We start from the raw sequence: 16,761 nt of genomic DNA, 5'->3' as shown, positions 1-16,761 counted from the left end.
GAGGGGAGATTTATGGGGAGATTGAGGCTTTGGGACGGAGCGGGCCAGTGAAAATAGTTCTCCTCCTAATTTAATCCAACACCATTATTCCAACTTGGATTTTCAAACCTGGAGACTATGTCATTCAAACATCGCTGCACATCTTTACATGACCATCTAAAACGAGGATCCGGATCCAGCATCCCTTGTATACACTCTGTCAACTTTCTCAGGATATCAGCAGTGTCCTTCTCGTTCTCGCCCTTGAATATCCCTGAGCAGTCGACCTTGGCTGCGAAATCAGATGGCAAAGTTGGGACGAGACCAGAAGGCCTGCGTTGGTGATGGTATTCGTGCTGATAATGCTTCATCCGCTTGTTGGGTGAACAGGTCAGATCACAAAGTGCCATTTGACGCCCCATTCGGGTCTCAAATTTGTACAGCAGTTCAAACAAGATGACGCCTAACGCAAAAACGTCTAGGCTTTCGTCGATGTTGAGGATCTTTTGTATCTTACGATTGCGTACTTCATTGCCACTGTGGCCGTCGCCGTGGTCATCAATTTCGTGGTGTATGGGATGCCGTGAGGAGGGGCAAGGCGATGTGACGATGGGGGGTCGATAGAATTCCGTACCAACAGGGCGAATAGGGGTACCGGTAGAATTATACACGGAATCGAATAGCACTTCATTTTCGTCTCCAAATCGGGATATTTCCGCAACGAGGCCGAAATCGCCGATGCGAGGTGTCGTGTACCATGTCCTTTCAATCCCGGCTTTCTCGCATGTTGGGCAAACTGGGTTGTCCTGCACGCCAGCCGGAGAGAGGAAAATATTTGCAGGCTTCAGGTCACGATGGACTATGCCAGTAGTATGCAGATACTCAACTCCTGCCAAGACTCCTAGAATGATTTTGAGAGAGGGAACGAGATGGAAACAATGATGGGGAGCTTTCGGATCTAACGAAACGGGCTTCGCGATTAGGTACTTTGCCAAGCTCACCGGGTGGAGCGACATTTGAATGTGTAGCATCAAAACAGGATTAGGTTTCACAAGGCCAACTTTCTGGCTAACATGGCACCTGGAGCCAGTATGCCCCATCCCGTCAGTAAAAACATCATCATTTGTCTCGCTCTCCGTTGTCGTTTGGCCAGGGGTTGGGAAGTCGAAATGCCGTGGAAGAGACTGGACTTCGTCGTCTCCAATATCGCTCTTACAACTCGATTTCTGGAAACATTTCCGTTTACTATGTCGTGAGCTGGGAGAGTCGGACGAGGGCCCTGTTTCTTCAATAGCGCTTTCACCATCTTTAGAGGAGTTTTCAAAGACGATTCCATGGCTAGAATCCTCAAAAACGATACTAAAGTTTAAATCATCGTTCTGTTGTGACGACAATACGGGGCTCAAAAGGGGTTGTTGATTATCGTCCATCTCGCGATGATGAACCGGAAAACCAGTGGAAGGTGACTTTAGAATTGGGCCACTGGGGTATTCAGCCCATGCACCATAATAACGTACAACGTTGGGATGCTCTAACCGGGCAAGGGTTCTAACCTCCTTCAAGATATTATCTAGGGCCCGCAAACCACATTCTTGCACCTGTCTTAGTCGTTTCTCGCCCAGGGGTATTTTTTTCACTGCATAAACTTGACCATCGACATGATGTCTCACACGGTACACAGCACCATATGAACCTCTCCCAATCATGGCTTCCTCTTCAAACTCAATCCTATATCGAGAGCCAGGAAAGTTCATGGTTGGTGCATATAAAGCAGGCAAATTGATGGGAAAGTGTGGAAACGGAGTACGTGTATGCCGTACGAGATCTGCGATATTCAGCGGCATTGGCTCGTTGGTAGCTTCAGCATGGGCCTTATCAGTGATGCGTCTCTGAAGATTAGGGCGGGAAGTGCGTTGTGGCGTGAAGTTCTTTATGTTTTCAAGATCGAGGTCTTCTAATCGTGTTTGAAGTTGCCCAACGTCTATCGTTCCCGCAGCCTGTCCGATGACTCCCCTAGATAGTGGATGAGGAGACCGGGAGTTTAAGTCCGCATCCCCTAGAGCAGCCACGCCAAGCACATCGAGATTATCTCTATAAAACTGCCTCGTGCTTTCCCAATCCTCTCCGTCGACTCCTCCTGCAATAACGCCGTGATGAGACAAGAACTGGGACTTGTAGGCGTACATATGCCGTCCCAGGAATTTAGCCTCAGGAGAATCTCGAGTATATTGTCCATGGGATTCAGGTTGCCCGTTGAGGATATCAGCAGCGCGACTTTGGCAGTAGAATTCCAGGAGGGCGGCTGTCATCATGGCGGCCTGCCCTTCTGCATTGAGATCAGGTATATCCCCCTGATCAAGACGACCGCTAGTTTCAATTTGCTCATAATGGGAAGTTTCATATTCGTGAGGGGGGGAATTTTGCACAGTATCGGTGCTTGCGTCTGTCGGAACCTTTTTTCGGTGTCCTGGCTCCCATCCAGTGGTATCACTAGGGTCGAACTGTGGCAGAGGTTCGGAATCTGAAGACGAGATGTCTTTTGGAGAACGGAACATGGAAGACATTATGCGGCTTTGTCGTTGCGCAACTTTGTACATGTACATGTACTTCCCCAGGCTCGATGAGACTGGCACGACGGAAAAAAGCTAAAGAGTGACAAACGGAAGAAAACACGAGCAAGAGGGTATATAATCATTTCAAAAAGGAGCGTATAGATGGACACCTCCTAACAAATGAATGTGCCATCTGTAAATAAAAGCAGCCTTCTGGAGCATATGGAGACTTTAAACGCGATTAGAAGAACAATGCCATGTTTTGAGAGGCATGTTGCAATTGGAGAACACAGGAAATAGTGAGCAGTGAAGTGAAGAGAGAGCGTTTTCCAAGTGAATCTAAGCAATTGAAAGTGGTACCATAGAGATTCTCGAATAGTCACAATGAAGGTGTAGAATGCTTCAATCAATATGGTGATACTAGTACTTGAGCCTGGAGTTTCGATTAGATTCCATACAATGTAACTCAAAGGGCGTCGGAAGCTTGCCTCTGCCTAAGCTACTACACAAGTAGCTGTTAGAATTTACATAACTAGGGAAAGAGAGAAATCGTCTCAGCAATCGGCATATTGAATCGTGGCGTATCGATTATCTCCTTGTCGATGTCAAATTAGATCACTGGTTGTTGTGAAGGCCCCACCGTGTGAGCCCCAGAGCCTGAAAGTATCCAGTTACAGTACAGCCGTAATAGGTCGGTAATGTAGTCCTTTGTTCGTGACGCCTAACTCGCTTAGGATAAGTTAAGTGGCTACACAACCAATAAGCATCAGAAGAGTTGTGACCTGTATGCTAGATGCAAAAAAATCTAAGCTACAAATTATTGTGAAAGCTAGGCAGAAAATCTGCAAGGCGATACTGATTCACTAAAAACAAGCAGAGATGAATATATATATTCTAGGGAGTAAAATTTAATTCTCCGCACAAGGCCTCCAGGGAGAGGTCAAAGTCTAGTTACAATCGACTCCGTCACAACAATATTTGCGCCATAGTTCTCTGAAACCATTGGAAAATATCGTACAGTACATCATATACACAGGAAGCGTATGAAGCATAAATTTGGCGCATGGCCTAGATACAACCAAGATATCATCTGTAGCTCATGGGATTTTCGACAGTTTGTCAGCCAACCCAACCATCTGCATCGGCCATCGCAGTAGCGGTCTCCAACTCGTGCCCAGAGAGCGATAAATTGCTTCGAACAAATGAGTCGCCCAACCTTGTGACCACCAGCACGAATCCAGTCTGGAAAGAACGACACAGTAGTGCGCAAGAATCACCAACGCCATGGGTTTTCGTGCTTTCAGATGAGCGAGGTACGCTTCCGGAAGAAGAATCGGCCACCGAAAAACATTCTCCCAACTTGATGCAGGTCGTTCAAATGAGATACGAAGCTCGCGAATCGCATGATTATTCGCATCTTTTTCCTCCGCGCTCAGCTGGGTTACATGGTCGCCATTGCAATCGTGAAGATAATCAAGTGCATTTATGACATCCTTAGAAATCGGTTGAGATACATTAATAGCAGGGCGCCGGATCATTGGCCCTAGCTCCCCCTTCTGTATGAGCTCCCAGGACGTACTTAGGACGCTCTCCACACCGCGAAATAGAAGGAAATCTTGAAGAAGTTCGGCAACAGGCTCGCCCCCACCGGGTCTGCCGACAAATCTGGAGAAAGCAAAGGCTAGCGCAGCGATGAGACTCGAGAACGCGAATACCGCGTTGCAGTTTGATGGAGTGATATCATTCAACACTGGTCGAAACGCCGCAAGGGCAAGGTGCTGATGCATGGTGGCTAATTCGACATATTTCCGGCGATTCGGGTCATCATTGCTGCTGCTCTCTATGAGGTGAAGTGCTGATAGAGATAAAAGCCCGTGCATTAGAAAGGGGTGAGCAAGTGCTTCTTTGGGGATAACGGTTCTCCAGATATCGATATGTTCCGGGGTGTTTGAAAGTGTCGTACAGGTCACCGTGGTGTAATGGTGCATAAGCTTCAAATCATCAAGATGTAAATTAGATGTGAACTGAGGATTCGTGCTGTCAAATGTGGTAAAGATTTCCAGCTGGTCAACAGTTGATGAGGAAATGGGCCTTGAAATTGAAGGGAGAGAAACAGGCGGCAGCACGGGAGGGGGTCTATTGATGATCGTTGATGGCCAACGGCACGTGCTATTAATCGCAGGTACGACCCCAGGAGGGGTTGCGAATTGGCACTCAATATTGTGCTTTTTGCAGTTGCCGCATGGCGGCGGCGTCTCGTCACACTGTCACAATGTAGAGTTAGAATGTTGCAGATGGAGTTGTTGATAGAACAGGACGACGAGGCCTAAGCCGTTGTGATATTGATATTTACTCTTTTTATCTTGATACAACTGGACTATGGTGAAAACGAATGGCCTAGTGGAAGCTTGATAATCGATACATCTTCATACCTTTATCTTTCTTCTCTTGCATTGAAGACAACCCAAGCGGGACTTTCGATGGCTCCTTCTCGGCGGCATCGAGAATAAGAAAGGTGTAATTACTTTTCACACTTCTGCGTACGTATCAGATCATACGCATGAATGGTCGTAGTAAACAAAGTCATGGACATAACATTTAAAGCGTAATCAAATCCTCTAGAGCAAATCATTGGCCAGGATGGCTTAGCAGCACCGCTCGCCTAGATCCTGGACACCATGTATAGCTAAATACCGGAAGGAAAAAAAAACTTTAAACATCCTAAGAAGACGCATAAAAGCTCTCTGAACAATCTATGCGCGGATATGACTTTCTCAGTGGACATGGAAATTTCCGCCGATGTCGTCCAGAGAAGAAATTGCCAAGCCGCCAGTGTTTTGTTACGTAATACATACAATAATTAACTAGCTGGTGGAATCCCTCAAAATACCAAGGACGCATAAACACGTATGATTGGCTGATTATCACAATGATGAAATCGCAGCCGATTTGCTCAATCAGGAAATTTATCGACTCACTCCTTTCGGTATTGAAGGTCTGCGGGAATGCATATGCATGTTCTATTTAGGCAACTTCCGTTCGATTCGTTTATTCGATTAACTTCCAATGTTACTTCGATCCCGAGACAGGAACGATGCTTCATTTGTCAGCGAACGAATTCCAAGGGATTGACCACAAAGTTTTGTAATTAAGACAACCTTGAAGCCAGCCATGATTACCATATAATGAAGGATAGCCGTATCCTAGATGCGGAGGCTGTTCATGGATCGGAAAGGTATCTACCATTGATTCTCTGAGACAGCCATCATCGAATTCGGGTACTATATCTTACCTATCTAACTAAGTGAGCGCGTTTGGAACACCCCCCCTAAAGCTTCAATTGCACAAGCCTTGCCATTTAATGGTTCGATCAAAAAACCTCATGCATGCACAGAACGTTCCAACCACTCCAGTCCTCGGGAGGTTCTATTCCCCCGGATTTGCCTAGTCTCAGACATGCATGGCAAGTGACAAACTTCATTGCAGGGAATTTCTTCAGTCAGTCAAGAGAACTGGAAAATGGCAATTGGTTCCGCATATGGTTTATGCGAGTATTGGGGCTTGCGATTTACGTGCAGCATATGACTGTTCAACCTGAACCTGGATGGAATGATAAAGTATCTCAGAACAATGCAGCACGTTGATGTGTTGGATCGGATGCTTGGCTTTGTTTAGTTCCCAATGAACTGTATGCCTCACAATTTGCGATTTCCAAGCTGTTCATGTCTTCAAGATCAAAATGCTTGGAAGCATCCGTCAACTTTGAAAACTTAAATGATCGTTAGGATTTTCATATGTCCATGAACACCTGTTGGACATGCAGAACTTTCATGCCCTTATTTTGTCTCACTTGACCTGCTGTGATACCCTACTGAATAAATAAGGTGAACTTCTGACAAGGCCGGTGTTAGGTATGGCTTTGGATTCCAGAATTTTGGGACAGATAGATACCTAACATTTTGACATATCCGCTCTCGTCTATTCGAGGATTGGTACCAATTTATCAACAGAGGGTTCTACCGGCCATATTGCCTTCCACCATGAAGTTTCATAGAAGAGCTTCAGGGGGCATCCTATAATATACGACAAGGTGTTACTTGTATGCTTTGTCACTCGATTGTATTTAATTTTGAGACATTCCGCATTGCCGACATTTCGTGGTGTTCCACTCTATCATGCAAATCGAGTTGCACCAAATTTTGGGCTTTTTGTGCTCCCACATCCCGCCCTGGCAAGTAAGTTTTTTTACCTGCAAAGGAGCAGGGTTGAAGTTTTGACAAGCTTTGCTAGTCATTATTATACCACGAGCCCCGTTTAAATTCTTTGCAGCCAATACATGGCTCTGCTCACCTTCGTTCTTGAGCAAGGGCTTGATAGACGCCCATTTTCTTGTTAGTTCTACCTACCAAATAATGGCACTTACCAGCGTTTTATTACGTATGTTTCCTTTTTCCATGATTGGTAAGTTTTGCGACCCGCTCTACCTACTCCACAGATTGTGAAAAAAAAAGTTTCATGGCATTTCTTCTGCTAACCTCTTCATGTCTTGCATTATTGCATTAATACAGTATCAAATCACCTGCATGCTGACGCGAAACTCAGTCCTGCTCACTGGACCAAGACTATCTGGAACAGTCTTGCATCATGGGCACTGATCTCATTGACAATTGCTCCCCTCTAGATTGATATCCTACAGATTTTGCCATCGTGAAATCATTTTCACTTACTAAAGCTGCATCTAGCCTACAGCTATTGTCCCGTGAGACGTTACAGAATTGGTCACTCATTTTTCCGGTCATGATCGAATCAACATCGGGCGTTCTCTTTACCATTAGTGTCACAACGCCATTCTCAAGAGGAACGCTCAGGCCTCTGTCTCAATGTCTTTCTTCATTCATCAATTCACTGCCCTCTCACAACAATCTGCTCAAGGTGTTGGGAAATTGGGGTCAGAGCTGTGTCTGACGAATTGCTACGCTAGGTTCTGTTAAATAAGCCTAATCGGTACGCATTTCGGGCCACTCATTGAGGATTGCTGAGAGTAAAAGTAGCCCAACGTCCTTGATATTTATGTTTCTATTTACGTCACTCTCTAGTTTTCCGTCCCTGCCGGATCATTCGTTTCCCTTCATTGTATGTGATTTTTCTTTCTCATTCGAGTATCCCATGAGCATTTTCTATTTTGTGCTAAGCGTTATGCCCATTCAGTCTGTTTACCCATAGAATTTCAACTTTTCAGTCACCAATCATGAGGCAACATTTTCTGGCATCTCTCATCTCATTTTGGAGTATTCTGATAATTGGGAGCTTGGGAGGGTCCGACGAATGGGGCAAAAGCAGGCAAGATCTCATTGACACCGGGGAATGCCTGCTTCAGCTGCAAACAAACGCAAGCCATCAACTTTACGAAGCACTGAGAGGACGTCGAGATACTCGCCAGGATGAGAAGGCAAGAGCTTGTAACAACGGCCACGACTGTGACGACTATCGAAATGATGACCGTGGGAAAAAGAATCATCGCCTATGTACACAGAGTACATTAACTATTCGGAAGGAATGGTGAGTTAATACAATCCCTTCTAAACAACTTACACACTGATTTGAATAACCAAATGTTTCTTTGCCTAGGCGGTTCTTATCCAAAGCAGAAAGGAGGAAATACATTGAAGCTGTGTATTGTCTTCAATCCAAGCCATCATTGTTTACGGAGGAAGAAGCACCAGGCTCCAAAAATCTTTTTGACTCTTTCGCTGTCGTTCATATTACCAAAACCCCATTCATCCACGGAAATGTAGGTTTTTGGTGTATATGCACCATCTCATAGTATCCAAGTGCTTATAGTTTCTAGTTCAACTTCCTCGCCTGGCATCGATACTTCGTCTGGGCATATGAGAAGGCTCTTAGGGAGGAATGTGGATATCATGGGATTAGCCCGTAAGAACGCCTCAATCTCACCTAACTTGTGGCCTATTGGGGATGTATGTACCCATGTTTTAACCTTTCAAAAGTTATTGGGAGTGGGGATACGATGTCTATGATCCGCAAAAATCTGCTCTCTTTGATGGCTCGCCTTATAGTTTTGGGAGTAATGGTGCTCCATTGGCAGAACGAGACCCAACGTACCGCCTACCGCCTCCGCCACCATTTCCAAAAGCAGAGGGTCGCGAGTTTCCAGCTGGAACTGGGGGAGGATGCGTCATGTTCGGTCCCTTTTCAGACATGACCACCAATTTAGGCCCAGTTGGAATGCCAGGGGGGAACCTAAACAATCCATTGCGCTACAATCCCAGATGTCTGATGCGCGACATGAACCCATTCATAGGCCAGCACTACACCTCTTTCAACTGGTCGACGTGGACTATCGAGGAGAGCAGGGACATTGATGAGTTTCAATCTCGTCTTGCCGGGGCGCCAGGCAATGAAGACCGGAAAGATTTTCCGCTGAACTTCTTCGGGGTGCATGGCGGCGGGCATACGTTTTTGGGTGGGATGACTGGACAACGTATGTGTAGTACTCTCCCACCCCATATTTTCCGATGCTCTGGAGAAACTAACATCGTTATCCTCCAGACTCAGACTTTTATTCTAGCCCTCAAGAACCAGCGTTTTTCCTGCATCACGGCCAAATTGACCGCCTCTGGTCGATCTGGCAATGGTTAGATATCGAGAAACGAGGGGATGCAATCTATGGAACACTTACACTCGCCAATATACCCCCTACCAGGAATGGAACTTTGGACGACATCATCGATGTGGGACCACTTGCACCGCCAGTGCCTGTACGAGAGGTTATGAGCACAATCGACGGGCCATTTTGCTACTTTTATCAATAATCCCAAGATCACCCATAGCCTTTAGCTTCAATGTCTTTTCAATAGTTGTCCGCTCTATATATACGGATCCCTAGTCTGTCTTCGTTTTTTGTTTTGCACGATTAGGGGACACCAGACTCGACACTTGTGTCCATGAAATGATTTACCAGAAACAGGGGTTGCAGGGTTAAATAAAGTAGAATAATTCATAGAAGGGTGTACATCTCGACATGAATGTTAAATTTTTAATTCACATTTTGAATATAGGACAAGACACGATTTTCGTTCCTTTTTTCCAAAGACAACGCGTCTCTGCGATATTTATCACGTGATTTAAACTCACGCGTCCTTAATTGGCAATTAGGCGTGTTAATCCCCGGCATGCAGCTTCCCGCACGCGAAGTGGGAGATTCAACCACCTCAGTCAATCCCAAGCAAAACCGTGTGTCTGTGAACGATCTCGTTTCCGGATATGCTTCAGGAAATAATTACGAATCCACTACGACATCCACAATGAGCTCAACTATGCTAAAGCCTCCTCAAAAACGAGTTCTCGGCGATGCTACCATCAACCGTCACAATGTAATGCCGAAGTCACCCAGTACCGCAAAGAAGCGGAAGCTCGAAGCTGAACAGCCCACTATCGGAATTAAGCCGTCCTCGCAGACCGGCAACAGGAAACTCATTTCCTCAGGCCCTCGTCAATCGCAGCAGAAAAGCCAGTTCGAGGAGGAAGTCTTGGAGAAGCTGACGCAGGACATTTCAGGACTGAAGGAAAACAACTCGGAGAAAGACCAGCAGTGGGCTCGGCCAAGTTTGGATAACTTTGACGCATCGCGAGACAATCTTTGCTTCCAGCAAATTGAAGCGGAGGAAGGTACTATAGGGGGCGGAAAGCAACCTGCGGTTAAGCTTTTCGGGGTTACTGAGGTAAAATTCATTTTAAGGCTTTATGAATTTTCTTTTCATTCTAACGGGATCCTACTTTTATCTAACTAGGCTGGCCATTCGGTTCTCTTACATGTTACGCATTTCCTACACTATCTCTATGTGGCTGCTCCAGTCTCGTTTGCTCCAACGGACTGTGAAGGATTCAAGGCATATCTCGAGCACGAAATTGAGATCCATCACCCAGCTATACATTCAGTACAAATGGTAATGCGAGAAAACCTATTCGGCTTTCAGGGCAACCAGAAAAGCCCCTATTTGAAGATCACAGTGACGGACCCGCGACATATCAACAAATTGCGAACGCTGATTGAAACAGGCAGGGCGAATTATCGAGGAATGTGGAGAGCCGATGCTGATGGGATATTGACCTTTGATAATATTGAATATATTTTACGGTTTATGATTGATACAGGAGTAAGAATTCCTTTGCTGACCTCACTTTCTCCAATTTTCTTTGTGTCCGAGTTTGCTCTGGCTAATTAGTTTTGAAGATGTCGGGCATGTCATGGGTAGAAGCGCCGGCTTCCAAATACCAAATCCTCCCGATGGTCGAGCGGATGTCAAATTGCCAAATAGAAGCTACAATTCATTACCGTGACCTCATTGCCCATCCCAACGATGGCGAGTGGGCAAAAATGGCACCACTCCGAATCCTTTCCTTCGATATTGAGTGTGCTGGTCGCAAGGGTGTGTTTCCCGAGGCCAATCAAGACCCGGTAATTCAAATCGCCAATGTCGTTACACGTTATGGGGAATCAAAACCTTTTATCCGAAATGTGTTTGTTTTGGGCACATGTAGCTTGATTGTCAACACCCAACTTTTGGAATTCGACACTGAAGAAAAAATGCTGATGGCTTGGAAGAACTTCCTGGTGGAAGTTGATCCAGATGTTATCATCGGATACAATATTGCTAACTTCGATTTCCCCTACCTCCTTAAGCGCGCAGAACATCTCAAATGTTCAGGATTTCACTTCTGGTCCAGACTAAAACATATCCCTTCTCGGGTAGGGGACGCAAGATTTTCAAGCAAGCAAATAGGAAATCGGGAATCTAAGTCTACTAACATTAGCGGTAGAATTCAGCTTGACCTCCTTCAACTTGTTCAGCGGGATTATCAGCTGCGAAGCTACACCCTAAATTCGGTATGTGCGCAATTTTTAGGAGAACAAAAAGAGGATGTTCATCATACAATGATAACAGAACTTTTCAATGGAACCCCGGATTCGAGGCGACGGTTGGCAGTTTACTGCTTGAAGGATGCATACTTGCCCCAACGACTTATGGATAAACTCATGTGCCTTGTCAATTATACTGAAATGGCGAGAGTTACTGGCGTGCCTTTCAACTTTCTCCTTTCCCGTGGACAACAAGTCAAGTTTATCAGTCAACTATTCCGCAAGGCTCTCGAACAACAACTGGTTATTCCCAACCTACGGAACGAATCAACTAGCGAACAGTACGAAGGAGCAACAGTCATTGAGCCTATTAGAGATTTCTACGACGTTCCGATAGCTACCCTTGATTTCGCGTCTCTATACCCCAGTATTATTCAAGCACATAACCTCTGTTACACCACTCTTTTAAAAAAGTCAACCATCGACGCACACCAGATGAAAGAAGGAGAAGACTATATCGTGACACCAAACGGGGATAGATTCTGCACGTCGAAAGTCCGCAAAGGACTCCTGACTCAGATCCTGGAAGAACTTCTTGGAGCGAGAAAGCGTGCGAAGAAGGAGCTTGCAGTGGAAACGGATCCGTTCAAAAAGGCTGTATTGAACGGACGACAACTTGCTCTTAAAATCAGCGCCAACAGCGTTTACGGACTGACTGGCGCAACTGTTGGTAAACTGCCATGTTTGCCAATTGCCAGTAGCACGACTAGTTACGGCCGCCAAATGATTGAGAAGACTAAAGAAGAAGTAGAGGCTAAATATACCATCGCCAACGGGTATTCTCATGATGCTAAAGTTGTGTACGGTGATACGGACTCCGTAATGGTTAAGTTTGGAATGAAAGACCTTGCAGAGGCGATGAAACTTGGCCAGGAAGCAGCTGATTATGTTTCATCCAAGTTCATCAATCCTATAAAATTGGAATTCGAGAAAGTGTATTTCCCATACCTCCTTATCAATAAGAAACGCTATGCTGGTCTCTATTGGACCAAGCCAGACAAGTATGATAAAATGGATACCAAGGGAATTGAAACAGTCCGCAGAGACAACTGCCGTATGGTTCAGACGGTTATCGAAACTGTCCTCAGGAAAATACTCATTGATCGGGACGTTGATGGTGCCCAAAGGTATAGTCTCCCGTTTTATTTTCTTTTTCTTATTCCCTTTGCGCGGTTTATTAACCTTTAATCTCTTCCCGATAGTTATGTGAAGGATACGATATCTGATCTACTCCAAAACAAAATCGATATGTCTAAACTCGTGATTACGAAGGCCCTCTCGAAAAAGGATTACACAGCGAAACAAGCGCACGTCGAGCTGGCAGAGAGAATGAAGAAGCGCGACGCTGGCTCTGCCCCAACTCTGGGTGACCGAGTTGCATATGTCATTGTTAAAGGTGCTGGAGGATCAAAGAATTATGAAAAATCGGAAGACCCTATATACGTGCTCGAAAACAACATTCCAATAGACACGAAATACTACCTCGACAATCAGCTCGCGAAACCTCTCACACGTATCTTCGAGCCCATCCTTGGCGAAAAGAAAGCTGGCCAGTTGCTCACTGGAGAACACACTCGATCCATCTCAGTCGCAGCCCCGACATTGGGTGGTCTGATGAAATTCACTAAGAAAACACAAACCTGTATGGGCTGCAAGAAGCCCCTTACAGGGAAAGAGGGCTCTGACGGCGCGGTTTGTCAGGATTGTCTCCCGCGGCTCGGTGAGCTATACACTAAAACTCTAACTAAAGTGTCTGATCTGGAGGTGAGGTTCGGGCGCTTGTGGACGCAGTGCCAGCGATGTCAGGGCAGTTTGCACTGTGAGGTTATCTGCTCAAGCAGAGATTGTCCGATATTCTACATGCGAATGAAGGCGAAGAAGGATGTTGAGGATGCTGAGAAGGAGTTAGCGCGCTTTGATCACGACCTAGGGGCCTGGTGAGCGAGTTGGATATGGGCAGTAGCGTATTTCTCTATTTACTGGCCGCTTGATTACGTGCCTGCATTCGCATTTGGAATATGTCATGCGGAATGACTTGCTTGGTTTTATGACATGTATAGGTTGTCGAAAATATGTAGGGACCCTGGTTTTTCGCGTCTATTTTCTTATTAATTGTTTGTATGATCATTGTCGTATATATGTTGTTGTACGACTACATCTCATTGTAATGGCACATTTTTCTATTCCTTCTTGCTTGTATTGCCTTGTTCGTTTCCGTTATTATCTTTGATCATGGCTCCATAGTCATCTATCCCCAATATCCTTGGTATCACTGGCCCTTCTCCCCTCCGAGACTTTTATCATGTTTTTTCTCTCCCACCTTGCTATTCTCGCGTGTCCTCCATTGGGTATCTGTTTATGAACTGTCCATTGCCCTGTACATGCTCACCAACGGAAGCACCATTATACCCCACATCCCAAAGAATCAAGTAGTGACTGGATTAATGATATGCAAAAATGACGACATATCTCATGTTTCCCAAACGGCTAGTTTAACATTCTCACCTGAAGCTTATCTATTTAAACTTAGCCTTTTCATGGTGCATAATTTTCTGCCCCTGCAATATCCTCTTTTTGTCATCCAGAAAACATGAAACTTAAATAAAATGCTTGACGTCGTTCAGAGAACGTAGTGGATGGGTTAATTACATCGATGAACTACCTACTACCTGAGAAGCACAGGTCATGTGTATATATATATATATGTAACGATTGTGCTGTACTTGCTCGAACTACTGTTGAGGGAACATGCGCACTTACATTACCTGTTGATGCCAGGAGAAAATGTCTCCTTTTGCCTAGTAGAAAGGTTTTCTATTCGCAGGAAACATACGGCAAACCAATATCCACACCTATATATCTTACAAGTGCTTTCAAGCCGTTGGTTATTGTCACTGGTAGGAAGGATCAGATATTTGGGAGAGTGCACGTCTCAAGAAATAAATTCAACAGAAATAATGTCGAATTCTTGCACCAAAGCAGTCGAGCCAGCCAGAAGCTCGCTCAGTTTTTCAATGCCTTCCCTTCGCTTGTGTAACGAACACTGGAACTTCGTTGGCTGAGCGTTGCGCTAAACTGGTTCCCTAAAAGCGAACAGCGCTTACAGCTGATTGGTCAGTGCGGACCTCACTTCAAATCCAACCGTGAATCCCACCAGACTTGAACTCACAAATAACTGCCCGCAACACTGTTATGGCTGACAAAAAATACCGATTGTAAATGATTCGCATTATAGCCCTTCCACAGCGAAATGCCTGAACCACAGAATCCCCGGTCGAGTGGTCATTTTGTATCATGGCCTGAGGTAAGCACAGAGTTACAACTGCCTGCAGACATTGACTGTCCCCAATGGACATGACGCGCTCTCACTGACAAGTTACTATTGCTCGCCACTTTTCAGATATTTATGCAGCATGAGTCAAATTTGAATCGACACCTCCAAATATGTCTTATGGTAAAGCAGCATGTTGTCCAAGAAAGCCCAGTCCTGTCGTCAATGGTGGATCGAACGCAAGAGCTGCTCAGACTGCTGGACGACCTCAGAATTGAATTTGTAATGCCACTGTTCCAGTCCTCGAGTTAGGGCGGCACTTTTTGACATATGAAATCGTATTAGATGCCGCAGTGTACTGCAACCAGGATCCTCTCGAGCAAATCTATGAATAGGGTCGAGGAGCAGAGGACTCTGAATAAAGATGCAGCATTCGTGTGCCACGACCCTCAAACTTCACAGTCAGCTACACTGAATGGAAGTACTCGTCATTCTCATGATGGATCAAGCGCGGCTGCTGGGACGCCGGTCCCTCCGTTTGTGTTTGACAAGCGACCTATACCGTGTCCCCTCCCTCAGCATTTAGGGGGTAGGAATAAACGCGCATCGGATTATGAAGGCGGAACTGGAAATAATGGCGAAGCCACTGTTGCCTTGCCGTCAAGGAAGCGGCAGAAGTTTTGCTCACCTGAAAACGGTGAGGCCGTTGATGGGAACAACGCGTCTGCAAGCACTTCTAACCGTTTCGTCGAAACTGAAGATATCTCGGCGGAGGTCGAGGCGCGACTTAGAGCAAAAGAAGAAAACCGACGACGTAGAGCAGAGAAACGAGAAAAGAAGAGGAAAAGAAGTAGCTCTGGCTCAGCTTCTGGGGCGTCTGGACCCGACCGCTCATCACAGCAACGAACCAAACGATCCAGGGTGCGTTATGGCGCGGACGGAGAAGAGCCCTCTTCCACTGGTCCAACAGACGTATATGTACCGAGACATGAAAAAAAGAAAACCCATCGGCGATGTCCATGAAATCTTAAAGGACAACGAGGGAAACCACGGTGGAATAATGAACAAAAGCCGAGGAAGTCACGATCCAAGCTTCGTATGGAATATATACAGTGGCATATATGATTCCTATACTGTCCGAATCCTATGTTGGTCTATATTATGGTCAATATTATATTGGACTCTCTGTCTTCAGCCATTCCGTGATGGACGACTCCACGAAAGCCAACCCCTTGCTCGCTTTCTTCTCCAAACTGTCCTGCTCTCGTTTACCCTCCTTGCACGGGATGGTACTTTGTCCGTCGCGCCTTCTCTCTTTACTTTCCTTTCCGAGCCTAGTTTATACCAGCTCCTACGAGTTGTAAGAGCTAACGGACTCCAGAAAACAGGTGCCGTGGAACTTTATTACTCCGCAATGATTAACCTAGGTTCGTCCCTGCTGGCGGCGAAGTGATGATGCGCCGTTCTCATTTTTACACCATTCTATAAGGCTTTCTTGCTGGAGGCAAATCTGACCAAACTTTCCAGCCTTTTCTATAAAATCCCCTTCATCTACCGCTGGTCCCTTCCTTTCTTCATCTTTCTTACAACCTCCGTCCGTCGCTCATTGCTCAAATCGATAAAGTTACGTAATTTTGGGCCTTTATACTCTTCGTCTCTGGCTTCCCAGGCCTACTTTGTGTATTTATACTGCTCTGCGTGAAAGCCTTCACCACAAATTTTGACCTTTTTTCTGCAAAAAGGTCGCTCAAATTCCTCCAACACCCATTTTATTCCCTACATCTTTGAAGCTCGAGATATCAACCCCGTCTTTATACTGCTTCTCTCTGGCTATCTTCCGGCACAGGGGCATTTTTATCTCTCTACATCGAATTTTCAGCGGAGCAACTTCAAGTATCACCATATCTTACGACACTGAACGGAGTCTTGCCAATTAATTTACTCACCTTAGCCTTCTTACCTTGTCCCAACAACTCTCACCAGCGACTTTGTTGATTTTCAGAAAACCTCGAACGGAA

General features: G+C 45.6%; 6 protein-coding genes across 6 annotated transcripts; 2 read left to right on the top strand and 4 right to left on the bottom strand.

The window, feature by feature from the left end:
• Positions 1–65: 65 nt before the first annotated feature.
• On the bottom strand, positions 66–2,288 carry HCAG_06503 (predicted protein; the record flags this gene model as incomplete). Its single annotated transcript, XM_001538848.1, has 1 exon — positions 66–2,288. The coding sequence occupies one exon, from the start codon at positions 2,286–2,288 to the stop codon at positions 66–68; it is 2,223 nt and encodes a 740-aa protein (XP_001538898.1).
• Positions 2,289–2,951: 663 nt separating this feature from the next.
• Positions 2,952–4,318, bottom strand: HCAG_06502 (predicted protein; the record flags this gene model as incomplete). The annotated part of the gene is made up of 3 exons (XM_001538847.1): positions 2,952–3,033; positions 3,172–3,279; positions 3,660–4,318. The coding sequence occupies 3 exons, from the start codon at positions 4,316–4,318 to the stop codon at positions 2,952–2,954; spliced, it is 849 nt and encodes a 282-aa protein (XP_001538897.1).
• Positions 4,319–4,790: 472 nt separating this feature from the next.
• On the bottom strand, positions 4,791–5,704 carry HCAG_06501 (predicted protein; the record flags this gene model as incomplete). Its single annotated transcript, XM_001538846.1, has 4 exons — positions 4,791–4,795; positions 4,964–5,055; positions 5,422–5,551; positions 5,647–5,704. The coding sequence occupies 4 exons, from the start codon at positions 5,702–5,704 to the stop codon at positions 4,791–4,793; spliced, it is 285 nt and encodes a 94-aa protein (XP_001538896.1).
• Positions 5,705–6,776: 1,072 nt separating this feature from the next.
• HCAG_06500 (predicted protein) lies at positions 6,777–7,330 on the bottom strand (the record flags this gene model as incomplete). The annotated part of the gene is made up of 3 exons (XM_001538845.1): positions 6,777–6,817; positions 6,882–6,933; positions 7,259–7,330. 3 exons carry the CDS (start codon positions 7,328–7,330, stop codon positions 6,777–6,779), a joined length of 165 nt encoding a protein of 54 aa, XP_001538895.1.
• A 449-nt stretch (positions 7,331–7,779) lies between these two features.
• HCAG_06499 (predicted protein) lies at positions 7,780–9,364 on the top strand (the record flags this gene model as incomplete). The annotated part of the gene is made up of 5 exons (XM_001538844.1): positions 7,780–8,090; positions 8,160–8,322; positions 8,380–8,465; positions 8,540–9,033; positions 9,102–9,364. 5 exons carry the CDS (start codon positions 7,780–7,782, stop codon positions 9,362–9,364), a joined length of 1,317 nt encoding a protein of 438 aa, XP_001538894.1.
• A 360-nt stretch (positions 9,365–9,724) lies between these two features.
• HCAG_06498 (DNA polymerase delta catalytic subunit) lies at positions 9,725–13,413 on the top strand (the record flags this gene model as incomplete). The annotated part of the gene is made up of 6 exons (XM_001538843.1): positions 9,725–10,273; positions 10,343–10,708; positions 10,786–11,254; positions 11,404–11,439; positions 11,498–12,599; positions 12,675–13,413. 6 exons carry the CDS (start codon positions 9,725–9,727, stop codon positions 13,411–13,413), a joined length of 3,261 nt encoding a protein of 1,086 aa, XP_001538893.1.
• Positions 13,414–16,761: the final 3,348 nt, after the last annotated feature.

This window comes from Histoplasma capsulatum, genomic scaffold (genome assembly GCF_000149585.1).
Source record: "Histoplasma capsulatum NAm1 scaffold_6 genomic scaffold, whole genome shotgun sequence".
NCBI classification, from domain to species: Eukaryota; Fungi; Ascomycota; class Eurotiomycetes; order Onygenales; family Ajellomycetaceae; genus Histoplasma; species Histoplasma mississippiense.
Note: the sequence above shows the minus strand (reverse complement) of the source record. Positions and strands in the feature narration are given on the sequence as shown.